General features: G+C 37.5%; 1 protein-coding gene across 1 annotated transcript in view; it reads right to left on the bottom strand.

Annotated features, from left to right (window-relative positions):
• The window catches only part of RNF150 (ring finger protein 150), a 287,625-nt gene that overhangs the window by 85,522 nt on the left and 178,323 nt on the right, over window positions 1-23,780 (bottom strand). The window contains exons 2-3 of the mRNA XM_008992675.5: window positions 15,611-15,861; window positions 415-486 (exon numbers count right to left, since the gene is read on the bottom strand). Coding sequence (XP_008990923.1) covers window positions 415-486; window positions 15,611-15,861 — 323 coding nt within the window. The remainder of the gene's footprint in view (window positions 1-414; window positions 487-15,610; window positions 15,862-23,780) is intronic.

Genomic DNA, 23,780 nt, shown 5'->3' with positions numbered 1-23,780 from the left:
TGATTTTATCTTGTGGGACACTGGAATAAGGTCATTAAATATTACTTGAATACTGAATGTTGTTTCCTTTGCACTGGCTGCTAGAAAGCCCTAACCTAAATTTGAGACCCATTTCTATTATACATTTTAGGTAATCCGTTTGTGTACTAATGTCATTCTGGCTTCATCTATTTTTTATACACTGACTTAGCAGTTTCTCATATTTTCTATACAACTACTTTATTATCATATTATATGAATTTTATAGGCAACTTTAAATTATGTTTAATTAAGAAGAGTATGATAACAGATACTGAGAGGACAACTGTTAGTGTATATTTCCTTTCCCATCCTTTCCTCTCTTCCACCCTGGGTATAAGAAAAGTGAGAAGCTTCTTTGAATAGCTCCTCACCAAAAAGAAAAGAGGCTGTTACCTTGTCACCCTTCTTGATGGTTCTGACCTGGAGTTTGCTGATGGCTTTCTTTGCTGCATCTCCCAGTCGGCGCTGAAAAACCAAAATGTGCTTGTTAGTAATAAAGATCTATAATTCTTAACGTCATTTCTGATGGCATTTAACACACCAGGGCAGCTAGCTCTAAAATCATGCACATGTGGCATGAATGCTAACAATGATGACTAGAAAAGATGGGGCAGTGGAAATTGAGAAGTTCTTCATGACTAGTGTTAAGCAAGTGGCATGTGACATCGATCCTGTCCTACAGTTCTATAGCACAGGTTATGTGTGCATACACTAGCAAAAAAAAAAAAAAAGGAGTTTAGTAATTTGCCACTCTAGCCACTCAATTTGTGACACAGAGATAGCCAATCTGGGGTAGCTGGAATAAACTTCATCTCCTCTTTTTTATGATCTGGATTCACTGCTTGCATATTCCTTTCAATTTGCTCATATAGGCATCGCGTTGCTTTAAATTTGGTCTGTTCTATCCATCACATTCTCAGATAACAATTTTACCTCCTTTATGCATGTTTGAGTGTGAGTGTACATACAGAAAAATGCATAAAACATAATGTTCAGTTTAGCAATTAATTATAAGGCAAACACCAGAGTAACCACCATGATCCATGTCAAGGAATAATACCTCATTCCCGATTTTTTCGTAGAGAAAATTACCATTCTAATGAGCCCTGCAATAATAAAATCAGAGGGTGATAAGGAAGACTGGGAGAAGAATAGGGGGGTGAGTAAATTAAATTTTAATCTGTCAAGGAAAAAAAATGTGTATGTGCATGTGAGTTTTCTACATGTTTTATCTCCTTCTTAGGTATATCTATTTTTGGTCTGCAATAGACGTGTATCTGTAGTAGTAAAGCATTAGAAGGACTAAGATTAAGAGGGTTAACATTAAAACACAGACTAATCATTTGCTCTCATTAATTTTGTTCCTTTTGGAAAAAGCACTCGAGCTTCTTGTCTTTAAAATAGTGAGCATGTATTAGTAAATAGTTAATATATCCTAAGTGCCATGCTAAAGCTATATATGCTTTATATATGCAATATCATCTGCATCATGCATTATGATAACTATGAGAAAAGCACTGGACAATTTACTCAAGCTCTGCAAGCCTCAGTTTATAGACTAAATTGTCCAGTGTCATAGAGTTAGTGAAAGGTAAGTCAGAATCTGAATAAAATTAAGTTTGACTTTAAAATCAAAACTCATCTACCACCCTTACTTTCACTTGCCAAACCACCCGATCAACACAGTCAGACAGCCAGCCAACCATCTAACATCTGGCTGGCCAGTCAGCCAGCCAACCAACATCTGGCTAGCCGCTAACTAGTCAACCAGCCACCCAGCTAATCAGAATCACTAAGTATTTACCATGGGGCACTTCTCTAAGCACACAGCAGTTAAAGTAATTAGCAGAAAAGGAGATGTTCTCCTTGTCAATTCATTTTTCTCCTTGACAATTCGTCCTTCATTTCTAAAATAATACTGACATTTTGTATCAGAAGGGTAAGTTTTGGCTGTTTCCTAAAAGGAGACCTATGCCCTTGAGATTTATGCAGCAGTCCACGAAGTAGCTAGCAAATTAAGGCAGCAGGCAAAAATAGGAAGAGTCTTTAGTGATAAATACCAAGGAAAAACACAAGAGTGAGAGAAAAAGAACTGACCTGAGATAAACTAAACATGAGGGAACTCTCCTCTCCTCTTCTTCTGGTTATTATCTATTAATGATTTCAACTCAAATCATTTCTTCAGGGACCCCTTCCTAGATGTCTCCCAACAAGATCCCTCTCATCTAGACCCTAAGAGCACCTGGTATCACTGCACTGTCACATTTGAAATTTGATATTTGTTTTTATGATCAATCCCTGTTAGACGGCCCTCAGGTAAGCTCCCTGAGTGAAGGCCTGTGCTGAGTTTTGCTTCACATTGTCCCCTACATCCCCAGCATATATTAACAGAATAAAGCTGTCTTCACTAATTGGCAGTCAATCATTCAACATGTATTTTTGATCTCTTATTCTGTGCCAAGTATAGCTTTGGGTTAAAAAAATGGTAATGTAAACACACACGCGTGTGCACACAAGCACACACACAAACAATCCTGTCAGCTGTAGTTTAATTTATAATCTAGTAAAAACTCTAATGAGTTAATAAAATCTTAAGCCAATAGTTTTTTTTTGTTTTGTTTTGTTTTTAAGCACAGAAAACAACCTGAGAAATCTAGTGATAAATAAATACTTAGGGACGAAGTACAAGTGATACCTGTTGTAAGGTAAGCAAACTTGTGGTCCGAGCTTGGCAAACACAGCCAGTATCAACTAACAGCTGCTCTCCATTGAAGAACCCTGGGGCAAGGATTGAAAGGTATTGCAAAAGGGCTACTAGTTTTTGGCCACAGATGCCACAGACCTGTAGAATATTATATTTAGAATAAGAATCTGAACCCCAAATAAACAAATAATGTTTTCTTTTTAAGTCAAGAACTCAGATATTTTTGCAATTGTGTTTAACTGGCATTATATAATATTGCACCTAATTTAATCATTTAAAAATATTTTTTGAAGGCTAAGCAGTGTAATTAAGTGGAAAAACATATTTTCATACAATGGTCACAGAGTATACTCAAAGGGAGCTAACATTTTCAAAAAGCAGGTGAACTAGAAATAATATTTTCAAAATTCAACTTTATTTAAAATATTTTTTTGCAAATGAAATATGCCCTGCTTAATATGAGCATGTAGGGGAAGTTCAAAGACTGCATTAAACTTTGGCTGTGTATTTAACTGAACTGATGGCTGTATCTGAACAAAAATAGATGGCTTTTGAAAATATCCCCTCAGTCTTTTCCAGAGGGGGAAAAAACCCTTTCTATGCCCTTTAAAAAAATGCAGGCTGCCTTTATTTTTTAAAAATGGCACGTCCATTGAGGAAATGTAAAACAAGCTGACATTAAGGTAACAGGGATTTTGGCTAATGGTAAAGTTAATGGCTAGGGAGTTAGAAAGACAAATTTCATTACTAGCATTTGTATGACTGGTCCCTAGAGAGGTTAAAAAAGTTCAGCAGAGGATTAAGTCATTTAGGAGATGGGCTTCCCAAAGAGTTAGCAGAATTAATAGATTGAGGAAAAGAGAGTAAAAGAGAAAGTACAGTCACTCATAGCTTAATGACAGGGATACATTATGAGAAATCCATTGTTAGGCGATTTCGTCACCGTAAAATCATGGAAGATACTCACACAATCCTAGATGGTACTGCCTGCTAGACACATAGGCTGTATGGTACAGCCTATTGCTCCTAGGCTACAAACCTGTACAGCATGTACTGAATACTGCAGGTAGCTGTAACACAATGATAAGGATCTATGTATCTAAACATAGAAAAGATACAGTAAAAATAGGAAATTATAATCGTATTGGACTACTGCCATATGTGTGGTCCATCCTTGACCAAAACTTAGTTACGCAGTGCATGACTGTAATAAAGTCCTCTTCAAGATCAAGTCTATGAGATCTTCCTCCTAGAAACCCTGAGAAATCAAATGATTCACAAAGGTAGGAAGACGTATTTTCCTCTCCTGTGTAGTTCCTTGAGTCCAGCCTCTTTCTGTATGTTATTAATAAGTAATACACATATTTTGTCCTCGTTTGAGGAGGAAAACAGCATTTTGGCAGTGGCTGATGAAGAATATAAAAGTCTTCCCTGGCAAGGGCAGAACAGATGGTGCAGATACCGGCTTCTGAGATGTGTATGATGATATGGGACCATGTAATAAAACATTTTTTCTGCAATAGTTCTGGGATTAACAAAATTACGGAAAATGTACCACAAAGTTTTGGAAAAATGCAATGTCCATATGCTTGTATACAAGTATTATCTGTATATGCATGCTTATTTCTTTGTGACATGAAAATTACACACATGCAGAGAATACCTCATTAAAAAATTATACAAAGAAAAAAACTACCACTTTCAACAAAAGTTTTCAATATTGAAATCTCACTTTCAATAATTTTCAAACTACTTTTATCGGATTTCCAAAATGCAAATTAAAGAGATAAGTAAAAACATAGACATTCTTAATAAAATGGCCCAAATAAGCCCACTGTTGCTTTTGTAATTAATCTCTTCCGTCTTTGGGTTTTTGATTGGACCCAGTATGAAGAGGGAAGGAAAACCACAGGTCCTGCCCAAACTGAGTCCTGTACCTAGTCTGAATAGAGAATCTAGGGACTGGAACTGGAAGTCTATCATAAAACAGACTCTTTCCTTTGCCATTCTCAGAAATGCAGAGTAAAGTGATGCTAATGGAAGACTTGGGTGGATTGAGGAACCACCTCAGGTTTGAGTCAGTCTTTTGTTTCAGGTAGGGATTCCACTCTCGTTTCCAGGTGCTCCTATGAATTCTTTCTAATCCAATCAGACCCAAATCATGCTTTTTTTTGAGACAGAATTGTGCTCCGTCACCCAGGCTGGAGTGCAATGGTGTGGATTTTGAGCCTCTGCCTCTTGGGTTCAAGAGATTCTTGTGCCTCTGACTCCTCTGAGTAGCTGTGACTATAGGCATGAGCCACTGCACCCAGCTTATTTTTGTATTTTTTACAGAGACGGGGTTTCACCATCTCAAAAGGTTAGGAGTTGGTCTCAAACTCCTTACCTTAAGTGATCTGCCTGCCTCCGCCTTCCAAAGTGCTGGGATTATAGGCATGAGCCACCGTGTCAGGACAAAATCACGCTTCTTACTAAAGCTTGTTATGTATTAGGCCATCGTAATAATTAGGTTTATCCATCTATTTGATATAATCAGATATGAATATATTTACCAAGGTTATTGGTTTCTTGAATATAATGAAGATAAACTGTGTAACAGAAAACAAATACAGAGTCATGTATTAGAAGAATAAAGTTCTACATAAATTCCAACGAGAATGGTAAACAATAGGCTCCGGCCCAAGACACATAAATTAGTGATCTAAATATTTAGGAAACTTAGAAAAATAAGAAATTTTCATCTTCCTCTGCTCTGCGTTATAAATAGAAATGCAGTAAAAATGATAAAAATAATTTTGGAACATAAGGATGCCAAAACTCAGCATCAAAACTGAGTTTATGTTCTTCCTACCTCATTTGACTGGATAATTTTGTGTAATATTTGTGTTTTTCCCTAACAGCTATATTTTATGATCATGTTCATTGTTGTCATCACCAAGTAGAAAGATAAGTAAGTGTTCTTAAGTTCTAGGTGAAGGGGGCCCACTGTCAAGGTAAACAGAGCTGGTCCCAGTTGTCTAAAAGCTTACATGGTCATGAGTGACTCATGTATTTTCCTCACCCACTCCAATACATAATAATGATCCTTCCAGGACTGGCTGATATGACAGAAGTCATAGCACAGCCAGTCCAACAAATGTCCATGATGTGGATCACCATTCCACAAATCTAGAAAAATAGATAAAATAATTTGACTATCTTGATAGCCGAGATGACCCCATAGAGTGATGCCATAAATCTGTTTGTGAACACACAACGTGAGGTAGAAACGTCAGGGTTTTTGTTGTTGTTGTTGTTGTAGAGCAGAGAGTAATGGCTTGAAAATTAGAAGACACAGCTCTTTGTCCTATTTTTGTCACTAGTTAACTGTGTGACTTTGGCCAAGTCACTTAAACATTGTGGCCCTCTGTCCCCTTATTAATTACATAGGGTAGGTAAAGTAATGTCATCTTTAGCTTTACCAGCTTATGATTTTCATCCATGCACAAAAGAATAGGGGGTCAAGGGGCTTTGAGACCTGAATAATCTAAAAAAAGCAAATCAAGGGCTAATTACCTTACTGAAAACGACATGGATATGACATGCAGTTTGCCTCTCTGCTCCCCTGAAGGCTTTGTACTTACTTCTAGAGCAGCTTCAGGGACAATTTTAGTCCTCACTCTTTAGGAGGCAGAAGCATCTCTGCCTGGACTCTCCCTTGGTAGCTGAGACTTGGCAAACTCCTTTTCTTTCTGTTTCTCTTTGTGAAGTTCATGTTTATTTAAAATTTCATTACTTCTTTTATTCCAACATAGTTTAGTATCAATATGCAATGTGTGCAAAAGAAATCAAAGGCACATGGGCCATGTACATGCAAATAATAGGAAAAAATTTTCTCAGGGAGAGAGAAATCTTTCAGAAAAACTTTGCTGAATGTCATTACCAGGCCTCAAATAAAAACAAAGCAAATCAAAACAGATCTGGTTTCCTTGGATTAGCCTCAAAGGCAATATTGTGTATGAAAACCAAAAAAGATTCCTACTTAGTTTATCTGAGCTGTCCATATTTGAACAAGCTACTACTATCTATTGGGAGTTGTGTGTTTTTCAGGACACAGACCCAGTCCTTGTGTCTGAGATGGGATGTCCTGGCAGACAGTGAGACAATATTCCAAGACATCACAGAAGACAGGGATACCTGCCATGGCCAGGGCAGGACCACTGCTTGCTGAGTTTGCCTTCCCATCCTGCAGGATTTTCATAAGCAGGGTAAGAACCAGTGAATGGCAGCAGAAGTGGCACGCTTAGGGAACGATTTGACCCTTGGCCTTCTGGTGGGGAGAGGAGAGCTGTCTATAGTGCACACTGTTATTCACGATCAGGAGTCTGCTGTGAATGTGGCTTCCCACCTCAAAGGTCAAGAAGAGGTCCCAAGATGGTGGGTCATTACATGGGCAGAATGGAGATGAATCCTTAGCACCCTCTGCGAAGCCTCTTAAAGTAAAGAATCTTAAACTAGCCACAGTCAGCCTTCCATATTCATGGGTTCCCCATTGGCAGATTAAATCAATAATAGATTAAACATATTTGGGGAAAAAACAATAAAAGATAATAATACAACAAAAATAATACAAATGAACACAGCATAACCATTATTTACATAGCATTTACATTAGGTACTAGAATTAGGTACTATAAGTAAACTAGAGATGATTTAATGTATATGGGAGGATGTGTTATATGCAAGTACTATGCTATTTCACATACGGGACTGTGGATTTTGGTATCCATGGGTAGGAGGGGTCCTGGACCAATTCCTCATGAACACTGAAGGATAACGTTTTTAGGAAGGATTTAACATGAGAGCTTTGCTTCTAAAGCCAGAAAGGGCCAGCGTTCAGTGTTGAATGGTCAGGAGTTGCTGATTTTACAGCTATGACTGAGGCAGACTGGTGTCCCATCTCAATGGTTAGGTCTCTGGACCTCAATACTGTTGAGTAGCTTTGTCTGGTAGAAAACATTTTGACTTGAAATCATCAATCTGGTTATATGCCCTTGAAAAGAAAATCATTTTACATTTCTTTCTCCCAAATTCATTCTATCAACTATTCCTTTAACTTCTAAAAACTATAATTCTCAGATCAGGCAATCAGCATTCTCAAATACTCAAGTGAAATTACGGCCAGGTGGCTTCTGCCTCCCAATTCCCATGACTGTGGTTTCCTCTCTGCAGCCCTTCTGGCACATGGGTTCTCAGGGCTGACCTGAGAGGTGTCTAGGCTATGCGGTGTAGAAGTCTACACACTGCTGGTATCAATGGCTATTTCCTTAAAGTACTCATCCAAGGGCATGATCAGGGCTGGTGAAGAGAGACAGGTCTCACATGGTATTTAAAAGTCATCATGACATGTATTAAATGCCCAGTAAAATATTTTTTCTAGTCATTTTGGGGTCTTTCCTTCTTTGACAAGTGGCTTGTGGTTTGCAACTTCTCCTTCCATGCCATCTTGGAGCTTCTACTGGTGCCCTGCTCTTTTAACAGGTGAGAGTCTGTTATAAAAAGTTTGCTTCACCATCCCCTCAACTTCCTCTCCCAACCTGGGCTGCTTTGTTTTGCCTTGTTTGACCACTGTTCCCATCTTTACGATAAATCTGGCTCCTCACTCCACATGGTCCTATGCACTTTCTACTCTGGGTTGTCCTCTTGCCTTATAACCCTGACCTGTCCAAGACTGATTCTACATTGCACCAAAACCATAGTTAGATATAGACCCTACTTACTTTTATGTGGTCCCAGCTCCTAAAACCCCAACCTTGACCCCCACCTACCTGCCTGGGCATGTGACATTTATGTCTGATTATGTTAAAGAGTATTCTGGGCTTGATCAGAGATGAGATTCCACTGGGCTGAAATATGACATTAAGAAATTAGCTCCCTAAATGTGCTGTGCATGCTCTGAGTAGAGCTGCATCCTAATCCACATGCTCTTAAGTGTCACAGGGCTTGAATGGGAATGAAGAGTCCATTCACTTCCCTGAGCTCTGTGCAGACAGAGCTTGAAACAATTAGTCACTGAACTAAGGCACATACAGGCCATTTGACAGACCAAGGTCTCCAAAAAAAAAAAAAAAAAAAAAAGCCGGAAAGACAAGAATCATGAGTGAAGAGGGTGGCTGCAGAACAGTTAACCTTGAACAGGGGAGCAATGGTTCCACATGGTTTGTGAGGCTGTGCTCGGTCTCCGCAAATCAGCCTCCTTGTTTCACCTCCCTCAGAGTGTCATTGTGCATTGAGAAGTCAAGGTGTAAGGCAAGGAGAGAATAATTTCAGATAGTGATAAGAAGTGGGAAGAAAAGAAACTAACGTAAAATGCTATGATTGCGGGAGAGAGGCTGGGGTAGAGGTGAGGCTGTACTGGAGTATCTCAGGCTCAGGCTCCAGAGCTCTTCTGTGATACCCTCTCCCCAAGTGAGCTCATCCTGTCCTGATAGTTTAAATGTCATCTGTATTCTGATGATCCCCACATTGGTGCCCCCAGCCCTGTCTTCTTTCCTGAGCTCCAGACTTACACATCACAAACCTACATGGCATCTCTGCTTCAATATCTAAAAGGCTTCTAAACTTAACATTGTCAAGCCCAAATTCTTGATACTCCAGCCCTCTGGACCTCTACTTTTTTTCGTCTTTCCTGTTCCAGTAAATGCCATGAGAGTTGACCTAAATGTGTCCTTGATTCCTTTCCTTCTCTCACACATACGGTAACCACAGAACATATCATCCAAACTGGAACAATTCTTAGAGTAAATTGGGGCATTATCATTAATTAGGCTGTGTGGTATTGTGATATATAATAAGGACTATCTATATTTTGGTCTTCATCCCAATTCCCAGCTAGAACTCCTAAAATCCTTGTAATTTCCTAAGTAATGGGAGTGATGAAGGTGAAAGGGCAGTGTTTATAATTCGTAAGAAGCCCTTTTCAAGCACACCTGAGTTTATGTTAATGAGGTGACTTTGGAAGGCTCCTAAGGAAAAGGTCTGGTTGCAGGGAGAACTAATCTTGTGATTAGAGCATTGGAATTTTCAAACTCCCTCACTCCTACCCATGCCCTCCGGTGAAGGAAGAGGGGCTGAAGACTGAGCTGATCACCAATGGCCAATAATTTAATCAATCATGCCTACATGATGAAACCTCAATAAAATCCAAAAGGATAGGGTTCAGAGTTTTTCCCTAACTCTGGAGTAAAGATGGAAGATCCCATTTTGTTTCAAATTGTGTCAATAGAGCTAAAAGGTCCTATGTAGACTCAACTACATGTGAGGTATGTAAGAATTGAGTTATTTACTATTGGGCGGGAGGAGGTGAGGAATACAGTTTCCAAGAATTGCTTTATCCATGAAATGTGACTCATTTAACGAGCATTAATAACATATCACACATATTTTCTCATTCAATCCTCACATCAAGGCCTATGGGACTGGCTTTACATGTGGAGAAGCCTAGGCATAGAAAGGGGAAGTAACTTGTGCAAAGTCACACCACTGGGAATTATCAGAGCAAATATTTGAATCCAGACCCATCTGACTCCAAAGTCGGTATCTTTAGCTATTGCCCTACACCAGATGTAACTTGATGTAACTGCTTTAGGAAACATGACACACTGCCAAATCTTCCTCTCCACTTTTAGTTGTAGCCCTTATTCTCCATGTTACCATCTAAAAGACCTTGCCAGGAGGCTTCTGATGTGAAGGACATTTAGCAAATCTTACTTCATGAGAAACTGCATTGAAATGGTCTTCTCCAGGTACACATGACATGAAAGTAGCCATGATTATGTAAGATGCTGGTGACTTTCTTTTAATTGTGATCTGCACAAAGCCAAGCCAGAGACTGAGGTGCTTATCTGGCTAATTCAAGGCCAGTCTCCCTTTCATATACCTGAATGGTTGGTTACTTGGACAATGTACCATAAATGCCTTTGATATTCCATTTCAGGCTGTGAGCCTTCATCTAACCTGAAAGTCGCTCTTTCTGAAGGCTAATGCCTTAATAAAAAGAAATGGTTTAAGTTAACCTGATGCTTATTATAGCTATGGCCTGCACAGTTATAATTTGTGTTGAGGAGTGGAATACTGACCATTAAAGAGAAATATTTTTCTAAGGGAAATTACATGTTATTCCATCCATCAAAGGGCTAAAGTATAGTGTCCATTTGATCAGGAAGGAGTGTTAACTTTTAACATGATCACAATTCACTGAGTGACCCTATGGTAACATCCTACAATTCAAGGCAAGTTAATAAAGTGGGAGGAGAATAAAAACTTAACCCCCACGAACCACTTTCATACTATCACCTTTCAATTTGTTTTTCATATACCTCACAGTATGCACGTGTCTATATACATATGCGAGCTAGATCTACCTGTAAAAAGTAGCACAGTGATTGAAGTCATTACTCAACTAATTCAAGCTTAGTATTTCACCCCATCTCAAATAATTGCTTGAATTATCCACAGGCCCCAAAATATAGGAATACCGTTTCTAATATCATTGATTAACATCTCTCTCTCTCTCTCTACACACACACACACACACACACACACACACACGCGCACACACACACACACATCAGCTAATTCCAGTGCTATTTAAAATGCTTAAATGCAGTGTTACCCAAAAAGACTTTCTGCAATGATGAAAATGTCCTATGTCTGCACTGCCATATATGGCCACATGAAATATGGCTAGTAACTGAGGAACAGAATTTTAAATTTTATTTTATTACAATTGATTTAAATAGCCACACATGGCTAGTGACTACCATGTGGGACACCACAGCTCTATATTATAGAAAATGGATTGCAAATTCTTCTTAGAAGACAGTATAATCATTATCTAAACATGATAAAAATGTAAACTATGAACAGATTTCATATATGGATATAAAGGCAAAAAATAAATTATATAATAAATATAACACTAGCAAATATAATTACACACATTAGAGGAATAGTATATACTAGAAATTCTGGATGGTTCATAATGGAAATCCATTAATATCATCCATTTATTTTAACAGATCTAAAGAGAAAACTTAGACTAGGCCATTGGAAAGGCATTTGTTAAATCAAAAATCCATTCTTGATTAAAAAACTCTTAATAAGACAGGACTAAGTTGACACTTCTGACATTATATATTTTACAACATCATAAAATATATCTCAACCTGGAAGACTACATGGGGAAATAATAAAACAGAGAAATGATAAAAACAATTCCATTAAATTGAGGATGTTCCTATTAAATACACAAGGAAGAGAAATATGTTCTCTGTAACCACGATTACTTTAGTTTATTCTGGAGATTCCAACCAATGAAATTAGATAACAGAAAAAAAGATGTCTAACATTTGAAAGAGGTAAGTTGTCCCCAGTTGTGGGCATTATTAATATAGTTCTGAAATGCTAATAAATACTCACAAATACTACAAAGTAGTGGTTAAGGGCATGGACTCTAGAGTCCTGCTGCTGGTTCAATTGCTGGCTCTATTAGTAAGCAGCGGTGTGACCTCGGGCAAATTACTTAAACTCTCTGTGCTTACTTCCAACAAAATGGGGACAATAAAATTATTTATTATGGGGCCACTATCTTTTAAAGTGAAAGTAGGTAAATATAAAGAGAGAGCCAGAGAGCTCTTAGAACATGCCTGTAGCATATAATAAATGCTATACATTATTATTATTAGGGTGATAACAATGAGGGTATTAATAATATACAAAAATACCACAATCAGAAATTTCATATATGAAAAAAAGAATTTAAATTAGCAACATAATAATTAAAAATCTAGAAATAAACTGAAGAAAAATTCACAATATTAATAAATACTGAAAAATGCTACTGGCAATAAAAAGAAGAGCTGAATAAGAGGAAAACATATTATACTTGAATAGGAAGACTCAACATCATAAGGTTACAGATTTCCCCTAAATTATCCCATAAGTTTAAAAACTCATATAATGATTCTAAGTTCATACAAAAATAAACATGAAAAGAGTAAAAATAGAGCAATAAAGGAAGACAGCGTGAACAGCTAGGAGATATTATAACTCTAGAATTCGAAAACAATATAGTGCTGGGGTATGAACTGAGAGCTAGAAAAATGGTACAGTTTAGAGTGTACAGAAATAGAAGCAAGTATATATGGGTATTTAATATTGTTAAATCGAGATACTGCATATGGGGAGGAAGATTATTTATTTAATAAATGCCAGTTACAAAAATGGTAGGCCATCTGAAAAAAAATAATGTTGGCTCTCTACTTCATTCTTTACACTGAAATAAGTTCTCTACAGATTAAGGATTTAATGACAAAAAATAAATTTAAAAAGTAGAGGGTGAAAACATGAATGCTCTTCAGTAGTCTTGGTATATAGAAAATCTTATTATGGAAATAACAAAACCACAATGAGATCATACTTCACACCTGTTAGGATGGCTTATCATCCAAAAAACAAGAGCTAACAAGTGTTGGTGAGGGTATGGAGAAAAAGGAATCCTAGTACACAGTTGGTGGGAATGTAGATGGGTGCAACCATTATGGAAAACAGTATAGAAGTTCCTTAAGAAATAAAAAACAGAACTACCATTTATGATTCGCCAATTCCTCTTCTGAGTATATACTCCAAGAAGATAAAATCACCACCTTGGAAAGATAGCCACACTCCCATGTTAATTGTGGCATTATTCACAATAACCAAGATAGGGAAGGAACCTAAGTGTCCGTGTGTCCATTGAAGGACAAACAAATAAAGAAAATGTATACATACACATATACAATGGATTATTATTATTTACCCTCAAAAAGGAGATCCTGACATTTGCCACAACATGGATGGGCCTGGAGGACATCATGTTAAGTGAAATAAGCCAGACACAGAAAGAAAAATACTGAGTGGTCTCACCTATACGTGGAATCTAATTTTTAAGAAAAGTCAAATACCCAGAGATAGAGATGAAACCAGTGGTTATTGGGATGGGGGAGCGGAGCGAAAATAGGGGAGATGTAGGTGTCAAGGGATACAAAGCAGCAGAATGTGGGATGAGCAAGTCTAGAGATCTAATGCACAATGACTACAGTCAAAAAATGGTATTATATTTGAAATTTCTTCTAAATAAGTAGATTTTACCTGCTCTTGTCACCAAAAAACATGTGAGACAACAGATATGTCAATTCGCTTTACCATTTACTGTCTATATGACTCCCAAAACCTTGTGTTGTAAACTTCAACTATATAAAACATTTTTTTCAAAAAAGATTAATACACCAGGTGCAGTGGGTCATGCCTGTAATCCTAGTACTTTGAGAGGCCTAGGTAGGCAGATCACTTAGGTCAAGAGTTCGAGACCAACCTGGCCAACAGAGTGAAACATTGTCTTTACTGAAAATACAAAAATTAGCCAGGTGTGGTGGCACATGCCTGTAATCTTAGCTACTCGGGAGGCTGAGGCATGAGACTCTCTTGAACCCAGAGGCTAAGGTTGCAGTGAGCTGAGACTGTGTCACTGGACTCAAGCCTGGGTGACAGAGTGAGTGAGATTCCATCTCAAGAAAAAAGATAGTAAATGTAGCTCTGTAAAAAACAAAAATTTCTGTATGGCAAGAAGTACCACAGATAAAACCAAAGATTATGACAAGCTGGGGGTGAGGGTGGGGAGTTGAATTCTATCCTACAAAAAAGGGTAATTTCCTTGACTAATGAAGAGTTTATACACATTAATAAGAAAATGACTGACAATGGAAAAGAAGTCAAATAATAAACGTAGATACTTCACCAAAAATATTCACTTTTTCTATTGTACTCAAAAAGACACTCAACATTACTTGTAATAAGAAAAATGTGGTACCATTTTTAACTTATCAAATCACTAATGACAAAAAAGCTATAACATTCTTGTGGTAAGGATATGGGGAATTTTCATATACAGTTGGTTAAAGTGTAAATTGGTTCAACATTTTTTGGCAGAAAATGTGGCAGTATCTATCACAGTCTAAAATGTATATGCCATTGCCTTAGCAACTAAACTTCCAGGATTTACTTTGTAGATACACTTACAAATGTACTAAGTGTCACATGTACATGTTTTCTTAAGAAGAAAAAACATGTCCATCAGTAGGAGCTGGTTAAACAGATGTGACACATAAAGACAATGAAATGCTATGCAGTCATTAGAAATGAGAAGAAAGCTGGGCTTATGTGTCAATGTGAATTAATCTGCAAGATGAAGTTAGAGAGAAGGGTACAGAGTTAAGTGTGCTATCATTTGTTGTTGTTGTTGTTTTAATATATGGGTATATGTATTTATAGGTGCATAGAATATCCCTGGAAGATATTCTGGGGAGAGGAACTGGGTAGCTGAGAGACACACATAGGAAGGCAATTACTTTTCATTATACCCCATGTGATACTTTTTGCATATTGTACCATGTGTATATCTGGTATGTTTAATGGCTATTTAAAAGAGCTTTTAGTTTTTAATCTCCCTTTTTTTCCCCTTCTGTTCACAAAGAGGAAATCTTGGCTCTATCAAATTATATTCACACTATTAGCACTTTCTTTTGTTCCCCTCATTATGTGCATAAATAAATGTCAAAAACATAAGCAATGGGAATGTAGGACAAATCACCTCCATTTTACACAACAATACAGTCAAACATCAAAATAGGTATATTTGGAAAATATCTGAAAAATGACACAGCAAATGTTAACAGCGCTTATCCTGAGTGGGCTTATTTTGGTTCTGAGCTTGGTATTTTCTGTCATGTTCAAAGTTGTTTATACAATAGTATATAACATATTTGTAATAATTTTTTAAAGTTTTTTTTTTAACTATTTGCTACTCACCTGGTTCCTATCCCTGGCATTTGCATATCGAAACCTCTGGATGTAATAAAAGACGAGCCATGCGAGGGAAATGATCATCAGGACAATGAAGGAGATGGAGACAAACACAACCGAAGTGCGGCTCACATATTTCTGCAAGTTCCGGGTTCCGATGGTGATGTACATCGTCACTGTGATGTTTCTTTCCAGCAGGCTTACTATCTCCTTCCCTTTTGGCTCAGGAATCATTATGGCCACTATGTCTTCTACACCTGTGGTGAGAGGGGCAGGAAGGGGCAATAAAGGTTAGGGGATAAGATGGGGAGGATCCCAGTGAGATGTGTGGTCACAGTAACATGCAACCAAATAAGGACACTACCTTTGAGAATTCTGTGCCAGGCTATGAAGACCTAATAGTTAGAAACCAACTTAAATTTTCTCTTTCTTCAGCTGCTGTTTTATATGTGAAAAAAGAACCTAAAATGCATTCATGATTTTAGTACCAGTGAAGTCATGATCAGGCTATGCTCTTTTCAACTCTCCAAACCATTGACCCCAGGTCTGTTGATGGTTGACCCTTCCCAACCAGCCCTGTTTACAGTTCTACGTTGCATTCCACAGATCCGCCGAGGAAGGGAATGGGACTTTGCATTCCATGACAAAAGGATAAAATGTCCAGTATTATGCCACTTGAGAGCTCTGTTTCCCCCATATAGACACTATGAATATTCAACTATAGATCTCTGTATATTATTTCCAAGCAATTTTCTCCTATAGTGAGTACTCAAGCAATCAAAAAGGAACATTTCCTAAAGAACATTTCTAATATGATTTGCCAACATGAAATTATGGTCCCGTAACTATTTTCTGCTTATTTTACCTAATTCAATGGAAACAGCATGTTTCCAATGAACCATGTACCAAGCAAAGGGAAGTGTGGTGCAATGTTTCCACTGAACCACAAACCACATACCAATCAAAGAGAAGATGAAAGCAGTAAAGGTAAATTCCAAGATTGTTGCGCTTCCACTCTTAAATGCTCCCACCACAACTGCCCCAGTTATTGGACAGCTTGGAGCAAAAGTGGCATTTTTGGGGGGCCACTTATATATATATGGGTCCTTGCCCTTACACATCATGACACTATGTGAAGTGAAGCCTCTTGGTGAGGAGCTCTGGAGCCGCTAAGGGGTTCTTCAGTAATATCATACCAGATTCAAATGAACTAACCCAGCATGTCATTGTGGCTGATACACAGAGGAAAATATTAATTTCATTAGGGTATGTTCAGGAATCACCCCATTTCAAATCCATGGAGAAAGACGCAAGATGATTAGGGTACAGAGGTTCATTTTTTTGTGGGGGGACGGGATCTTGGGGTTATTTATGAAGCTTTGGATGTCCAGAAATGCACAAGCTTTACATTTTATTTTTTTGAGATGCTTTTCTTGCTCTGTTGCTTTGAATCCACATGGAAATATCCCATTACCTGGAGTGACTACAAATTAAAGGGAAGAAATTTGCAACTGGGATGTTGTCAATTCAGAGCAAAATTAAACTCCACTATAGCTCCTTAACATTGGCTGTATTCACATGTTGAGGTCAGTCAGATGGAACCACCAGATTACATTTGCTCAGGCTGTTGCAAGTTTCTTAGAATGTTACGTAGAGCTTTCCTTTGACCTTGATCTCTATGCAGGTTTTCAATCTTAAATTCCTTGATGACATTTCACTTAGGCTGAACAAATACTTTAAAATTACATATTGAAGTGTCTGTGTATGCTATATCAATTATATGTTTAAAAAATTTCTAAAACGTTTGCAAATCCAATTGTAAAATCATAAAGCCACAATGTGGGTTTGGCTGTTATTTCTGGGAATAACTGACTCTGGTGGCTCGATTTTCAACTCTGAAGAATTTACTGGCAATTCTGATGCGCCTTTTCATTTTTACTTTGGTTAATGGCTGCAAGTGGTTTGAGGTTGTGTGGAGGATTAAGGCTGCTGGAAGGTTTTGTCTCTAAAGACACATGATCTTCTTTGTATACTGGACTAATCTGGCCTAGTGGGCTCATCATGGTGCTGCAGCTATTTAGAGTTATGGAAGTAATGGCAGAATCATAATTTTTCATTTCATTTATTCCCTTATTTACATTATTTTGGAATGTTTAATTAAAGTTCTAGAAGTACATTTTTTTTTCAGGACGGGATCTTGGGGTTACTTATGAGGTTTTGTATATTCAGAAATGCACAAGTTTTATATATGTATTAAAGGGAAGAAATTTAATATATATAAATTAAAGGGAAGAAATTCAATATATATTTAATATATATTAAAGGGAATAAATTCAAGACTGAATCTCGAATACACACATATATATGTATTTGAGATGCAGTCTTGCTTTGTTGCCCAGGCTGGAGTGCAGTGGCATAATCTTGACTCACTGTAACCTCTGTCTCCCAGGTTCAAACAATTCTTGTGCCTCCACCTCCCAAGTAGCTGGGACCATAGGCATGTACCATCATGCCTGGCTAATGTTTGTATTTTTAGTAGAGACAGAGTTTCACCATATTTATGGCCAGGCTGGTCTCGAACTCCTGACCTCAAGTGATCCAACTGTCTTGGCCTCCCCAAGTGCTGGGATTATAGGCATGAGCCACCACACCCAGGCTTACATATTTTTTTAGTAGTCAGATTTCACTAATATATTCCTTTATGGCTTCCAGTTTTGATACTCTGTTTAGAAACCTCTTTTCCACCCAAGATTATAGAAATACTTATCTAAAATAGCTTCTCAAAACCTTATAGCTTTACTTTTTACATGTAAATCTTGAATAATCTATGATTTAATATCAATATTTATTGAATTCTTACAATGTGAAGCAGAAAGGAGGACAATTAGGATGCAATTTTTCCCCCCTAAATTGTCAGATATGTTTGGGTCAATTTTGCACTTTTTTGCTCTTGTTGTGAGGTTGACTTATCTTTTGCTGAACCTATAGCAGGCTGTTTTAGTTGTATAATTTTTAACATATGTACTATCTGGTAGGGTAACTCTTCCTTCACTATTTCCCCCCCTACAATACTCCTATCATTTACTTATACTTAGAAAACTGGAGTCTAACAGAGTTGGCTTCTGGAACTGGGCAGCTTATTTTAAACCCCAGTTCAGCATTTTAAAAATAGGCAACAAAATTTTGGATCTCCACAAAGCTTTAAACTACTTATCATCCATTTTCAGGAACCTGAGAGAACACTGTCTCTTTCTGTAAGGTAAAGTATAATTAACTATTTTAAAGCATTTATTTTAAACTTCAGTGCTTATGCTCCTTGTATGTGTTGTCCGTGCCACTGCTGTACCCTCATAACATACAACATCCACTCAGAAAGACAAACAGTGTAAAACGGCAGTGCGAAGGGCCTGGTTCATCTGGACTTCAACCTTATTCATTTTCAATATTCCTAATACATTTCTAGAGTTCATCATGTAAAAACAGATGGAATTCTGGGAGATTTATCTGGTGTGCTTTAGTCTACTGTGCATGGTAAAAAGCGACACTAGGGATATGTATTTATCCTAATAGAAACAGCCACTAAGAATTTAGGTATCAAGAGTGTCCAAAAAATGATACATAGCAAAGTGGATTTAGATGAATTATCATATTCTGATCAATGCACAAAATCCAAGGCAAACTGCTCCTCCAGGATCTAAACTGTTCACCTGAGGCATGTGCACTGATATGAGTATCAAATTCCCTGATCTTTGCTTCATTTTGGAATGTGCAGCTACAGTGTCAGGGAGACGCCAGCAGGTATAGTAGGATATAATTGCTTTGCTTCTGTGGGTGTGTGTGAGGTAGGGAAGAAAAGAAATGGGTGGGGTTAGGGTGAGTGGTGCAAGCCCAGCACAATGATCTCAGAGTTCAATGCTGCCTTAAGTAGCTACTACATATCTATGACATTCCAAGACTCAGAGAAGAGAAGTTAACAAATAGCTATTTGGTGTGGGAAAACCCACAAAGAGGTCCTGCTATTTGGGGAATTCTATTTACTAAGACACAAAGTGCCTCTTTTTGCAAAATTATATCAGCCTAGTATCTATTTTCCTCCCAAAGGCACTTTATACTTGTGAGTGGTGAGAGGTTGCTATCGTGTAATTATTGTGTGCTCTGGAAAAGCTCTACAGACCAGGGAGAAAACATGTGACTAGGACACACATGACCTGGCTGCCAGACAACAGCAGGAGCATCCTGTATTTTTAGTTCTTCCTTTTCCCATGAGAGTGCTCCACTGCCAGGATCTAATTTAGTAAATGCAGATAAATAAGGAATCAAAACAGAAGTTCACAAAGCCGAAGAATGTTTAATAACTAGGAAAGCCTTTCCTTGTAAATTCAAGCCAGGTTGTTTAGACACCGTATTAACACAATATCTAGAGTACCATTTCACAAAGCCTGGAGTTCCATTCTTCCCTGGGACCCTGGAGGGTGATGGCATCTCTCCCTGAGTCCATTTGATCAAAAGTCTTTTATCAACCTCTTGTATTCTTTCTCTCCACTAATCTTTACTTCAATGTCAGTCTCACTGTTGTCCTTCTAGAATTTAGGTGACAATAAAAACCCTTATATTGTCCCATTTGTAGATATTTTCTATTTGTACACTTAATATCTACTTTATCGAAAATATAGCCTTTCTTGACAATCATCTATCCTCAAGAGAGACAGGCATGAAATTATTTTAAAAACTGCAAACTACCACATAAATGTGAAGTGTTATTAGAACTTTCTGCATCAACAAGTATATTTTTAATAAACATAGATGCAAAAATCCTAGATACGGCACTCACAAACAGAATCCAAGGATACAGAAAAAAAGTCTTCATGACCAAGTGGATTTATCCTAGGAATGTGAAGATGATTGAATATTAGAAAATATATTAATACATTTTAGTACATTAACAAATTAAAGGAATAAGGCATATAATTATCTTGCATAGCTAGTTGTCCTCCAGTATTTGGCCTTTCTTCCTTCTACAGTATTAATGTTTTAGCTAGGCATAGGCTGTCCAGTAAAAAGGCTCCCCTGCAGCTGGATGTGGCTATGTGATTAGTATTTGGTCATCGAGGTATGAGTATAGATGATGCTTGTCTCTCTGGGAACTTATCCACAAAAGGACTGAGTATGTGCTCTCTAGGTCCCTTCTCTCCCTTCCTTTTGACTTCAGATGGAGAGAGATGAGCAGCCAGCTTTGTAGAGAAGGAACCTATCTGTTGAGGAGTGAACTCATTCCTGATTCTTCTTTTTTTTGAGACAGAGTTTCGCTCTTGTTACCCAGACTGGAGTGCAATGGTGCGATCTCGGCTCACTGCAACCTCTGCCTCCTGGGTTCAGGCATTTCTCCTGCCTCAGCCTCCTGAGTAGCTGGGATTACAGGCACCCGCCACTGTGCCCAGCTAATTTTTTGTATTTTTAGTAGAGACGGGGTTTCACCATGTTGACCAGGATGGTCTCGATCTCTTGACCTCGTGATCCACTTGCCTTGGCCTCCCAAAGCACTGGGATTACAGGCGTGAGCCACCGCGCCCAGCCCCCATGATTCTTTTTATGAGTAACAAAAGGACATTTGTTTAATGTGATAATGAGTATCATTGAGAAATATTTCATTAAATGGGGGAAAAGCATTAGAAGTTTTCAGTTAAAATTGTGTATAAGACAGGATGAGCCAACATTGTAAGGAGAAGTTAATATTTGGTGCAAAGAGACAAAGAAATTGGACAGCTAAGGCATGGAAAGAAAGAATACTCACTGTCATTATTTGGGGTATCACATGACCACATATGAAAGCCAATATAATTAAGTTATTGAAATTGGAAGACCATTCAGGCCTGTTCTCAGAAGTTACAGAGGAGAATTCATATTGACAAATGCAGACTGTATCTCCCTACCATCTCTACTGCGTGATACAAACAGGAAAAAAGTGATGAGAATATTTAAATATATGCCATTTAATTTTGTCAATTATATGTCAATAGAGCTAGAAAAAAAAGTGAAAAAAACTGGAAAGAAATCAATTATTCAATAGCATTAAAATAAGTAATTGATAATTCTTAGTAAAATTATTAATAACTGATAATGATGACTACCAATGTAACATGGTAAAAATGCCTATAATGTCCTTTTTCACTACAGAATGAAAAAGTCCCTACCATAGGTTTATATGGGTACAAGTATGAGCTGGACTAAAAAGGAAAGTAGAGAAATAACAACTTATTAAAAGAAAAATTAGAAGATGTTTCATTAAAACACAAGATTCAAAATTAACATACAATAATGAAGAGCTTCCAATATACCAGTAATTCTTAACCAGAAAATGTAATGGAAAAAGTAATCTATATATAACAGCAGCAGACATCATAAAACATCTAAGAATAAACTTAAAACATTGGCCCTAGGTGAAGAAAACCAAATACAAAAGTTTCTCTGAAAGACATAAAAAATGTCTAAAGAAACTGATTTTGTTTTTAACCCAAAGCTATTTACATATGTAGTAAATGTGTGATTTTTTAAAGTTATCCATTTGTAATAATAATCATTTTTATTGTTACACTACAGTCAAGGAAGATAGCCTTTTGAAATTGGTTCTTAACCACCATTTTTTGGGGGGTAAGTGTTCTATCTATACTCAAAAATACTGCATTTTCTCTCTTGGGTATATAACTCTCATTGATTAAGCTTATTAATTGTATTTGTATAATTTTTGCTTAATTTTGTCTGATCAGTTGTGTGATGGGGGTATGTTAAAATGTCGAATACAACTGTTGATAGATCTTTTTCTCTCTGAAGTTCTGTTAGTTGTTGCTCAAAGTACTACAGATGAATTTATGATCGTTATATCTGCTCACATTATTGTTGTTGTTAAGAGGTCTGATACTGTGATTCTTGTTGTTTGAAAATGATCTGGCCAGGTGCGGTGTCTCATGCCTGTAATCCCAGAACTTTGGGAGGCCAAGGCAGGTGGATCACCTGAGGTCTGGAGTTCGAGACCAGCTAATCAACATGGTGACACCCCATCTGTACTAAAAATACACACACACACAAAAAATAGCTGGGCGTAGTGGCGTATCCTTGTGATCCCAGCTACTCGGGAGGCTGACGTAGGAGAATTGCTTGAACCTGAAAGGTGGAGGTTGCAGTGAGCTGAGACTGTGCCACTGCACTCCAGCTTGGGAAAAAAAGAGTGAAAATCTGTCTAAAAAAAAAAAAAATCTATTCTTCCTTCTGTAATCTGTTGGAACTATATTGTACCATACTCTGACATTCTTAAATGTCACAATGTCTACTTATGAGAGAACTCAGTTATTTTTGTGATACATGTACATTTTCAATCTGAGGTACTTCATTTTATCTTTAATTCTGAAACAAACATTTTGCTCACATTTCATTAAAGTATTTCCTCCTAGATTTTTTTTTCTCTCCTGTGATTCCTATTATCCTGTTGAGGTAGCACTTCCTCTTCTTCCTCTGTATTTCTTATACTTTTCCCATTTGGAAAAAAGAAAAAAACCTGTATTTTGAAATAATTATAGACTAATAAGAAGTGGTTAAAACAGCTGGGTGTGGTGGCTCACACCTGTAATCCCAGGACTTTGGGAGGCTGAGGCAGGCAGATCATCTGAGGTCAGGAGTTCAAGACCAGCCTGACCAACATGGTGAAATTCCATTTCTACTAAAAATACAAAAATTAGCCAGGCATGGTGGCGCATGCCTGTAATACCAGCTACTTGGGAGGCTGAGGTAGGAGAATCGCTTGAACCGATGAGGCTGAAGTTGCAGTGAGCCGAGATTGCACCACTGCACTCCAACCTGGGTGACAAAGTGAGACTCTGTCTCAAAAAATGAAGAGGTAAAAACAGTACACAGACGTCTTATGAGCCAGTCTGTCAGCTTCTTCTGATAGTGTCATCTTGTATAATTATAGTGCATTATCAAAACAGGAAATTGGCACAATATAATTAACTAAATTAGGGAATTTATTTGGACTTCACCAGTTTTTGTATATATAAAATTTTTTAAATGTTTTTGTGTTTAGTTTTATAAAATTTTATCACATATATAGAATCATATAACCACTAACACAATTAAGACATTGACGTATTCCACCATCAAGAAGAAATTCCCTCACTCTCTGCTT

Source organism: Callithrix jacchus, chromosome 3 (assembly GCF_049354715.1).
Source record: "Callithrix jacchus isolate 240 chromosome 3, calJac240_pri, whole genome shotgun sequence".
NCBI lineage: Eukaryota > Metazoa > Chordata > Mammalia > Primates > Cebidae > Callithrix > Callithrix jacchus.
Note: the sequence above shows the minus strand (reverse complement) of the source record. Positions and strands in the feature narration are given on the sequence as shown.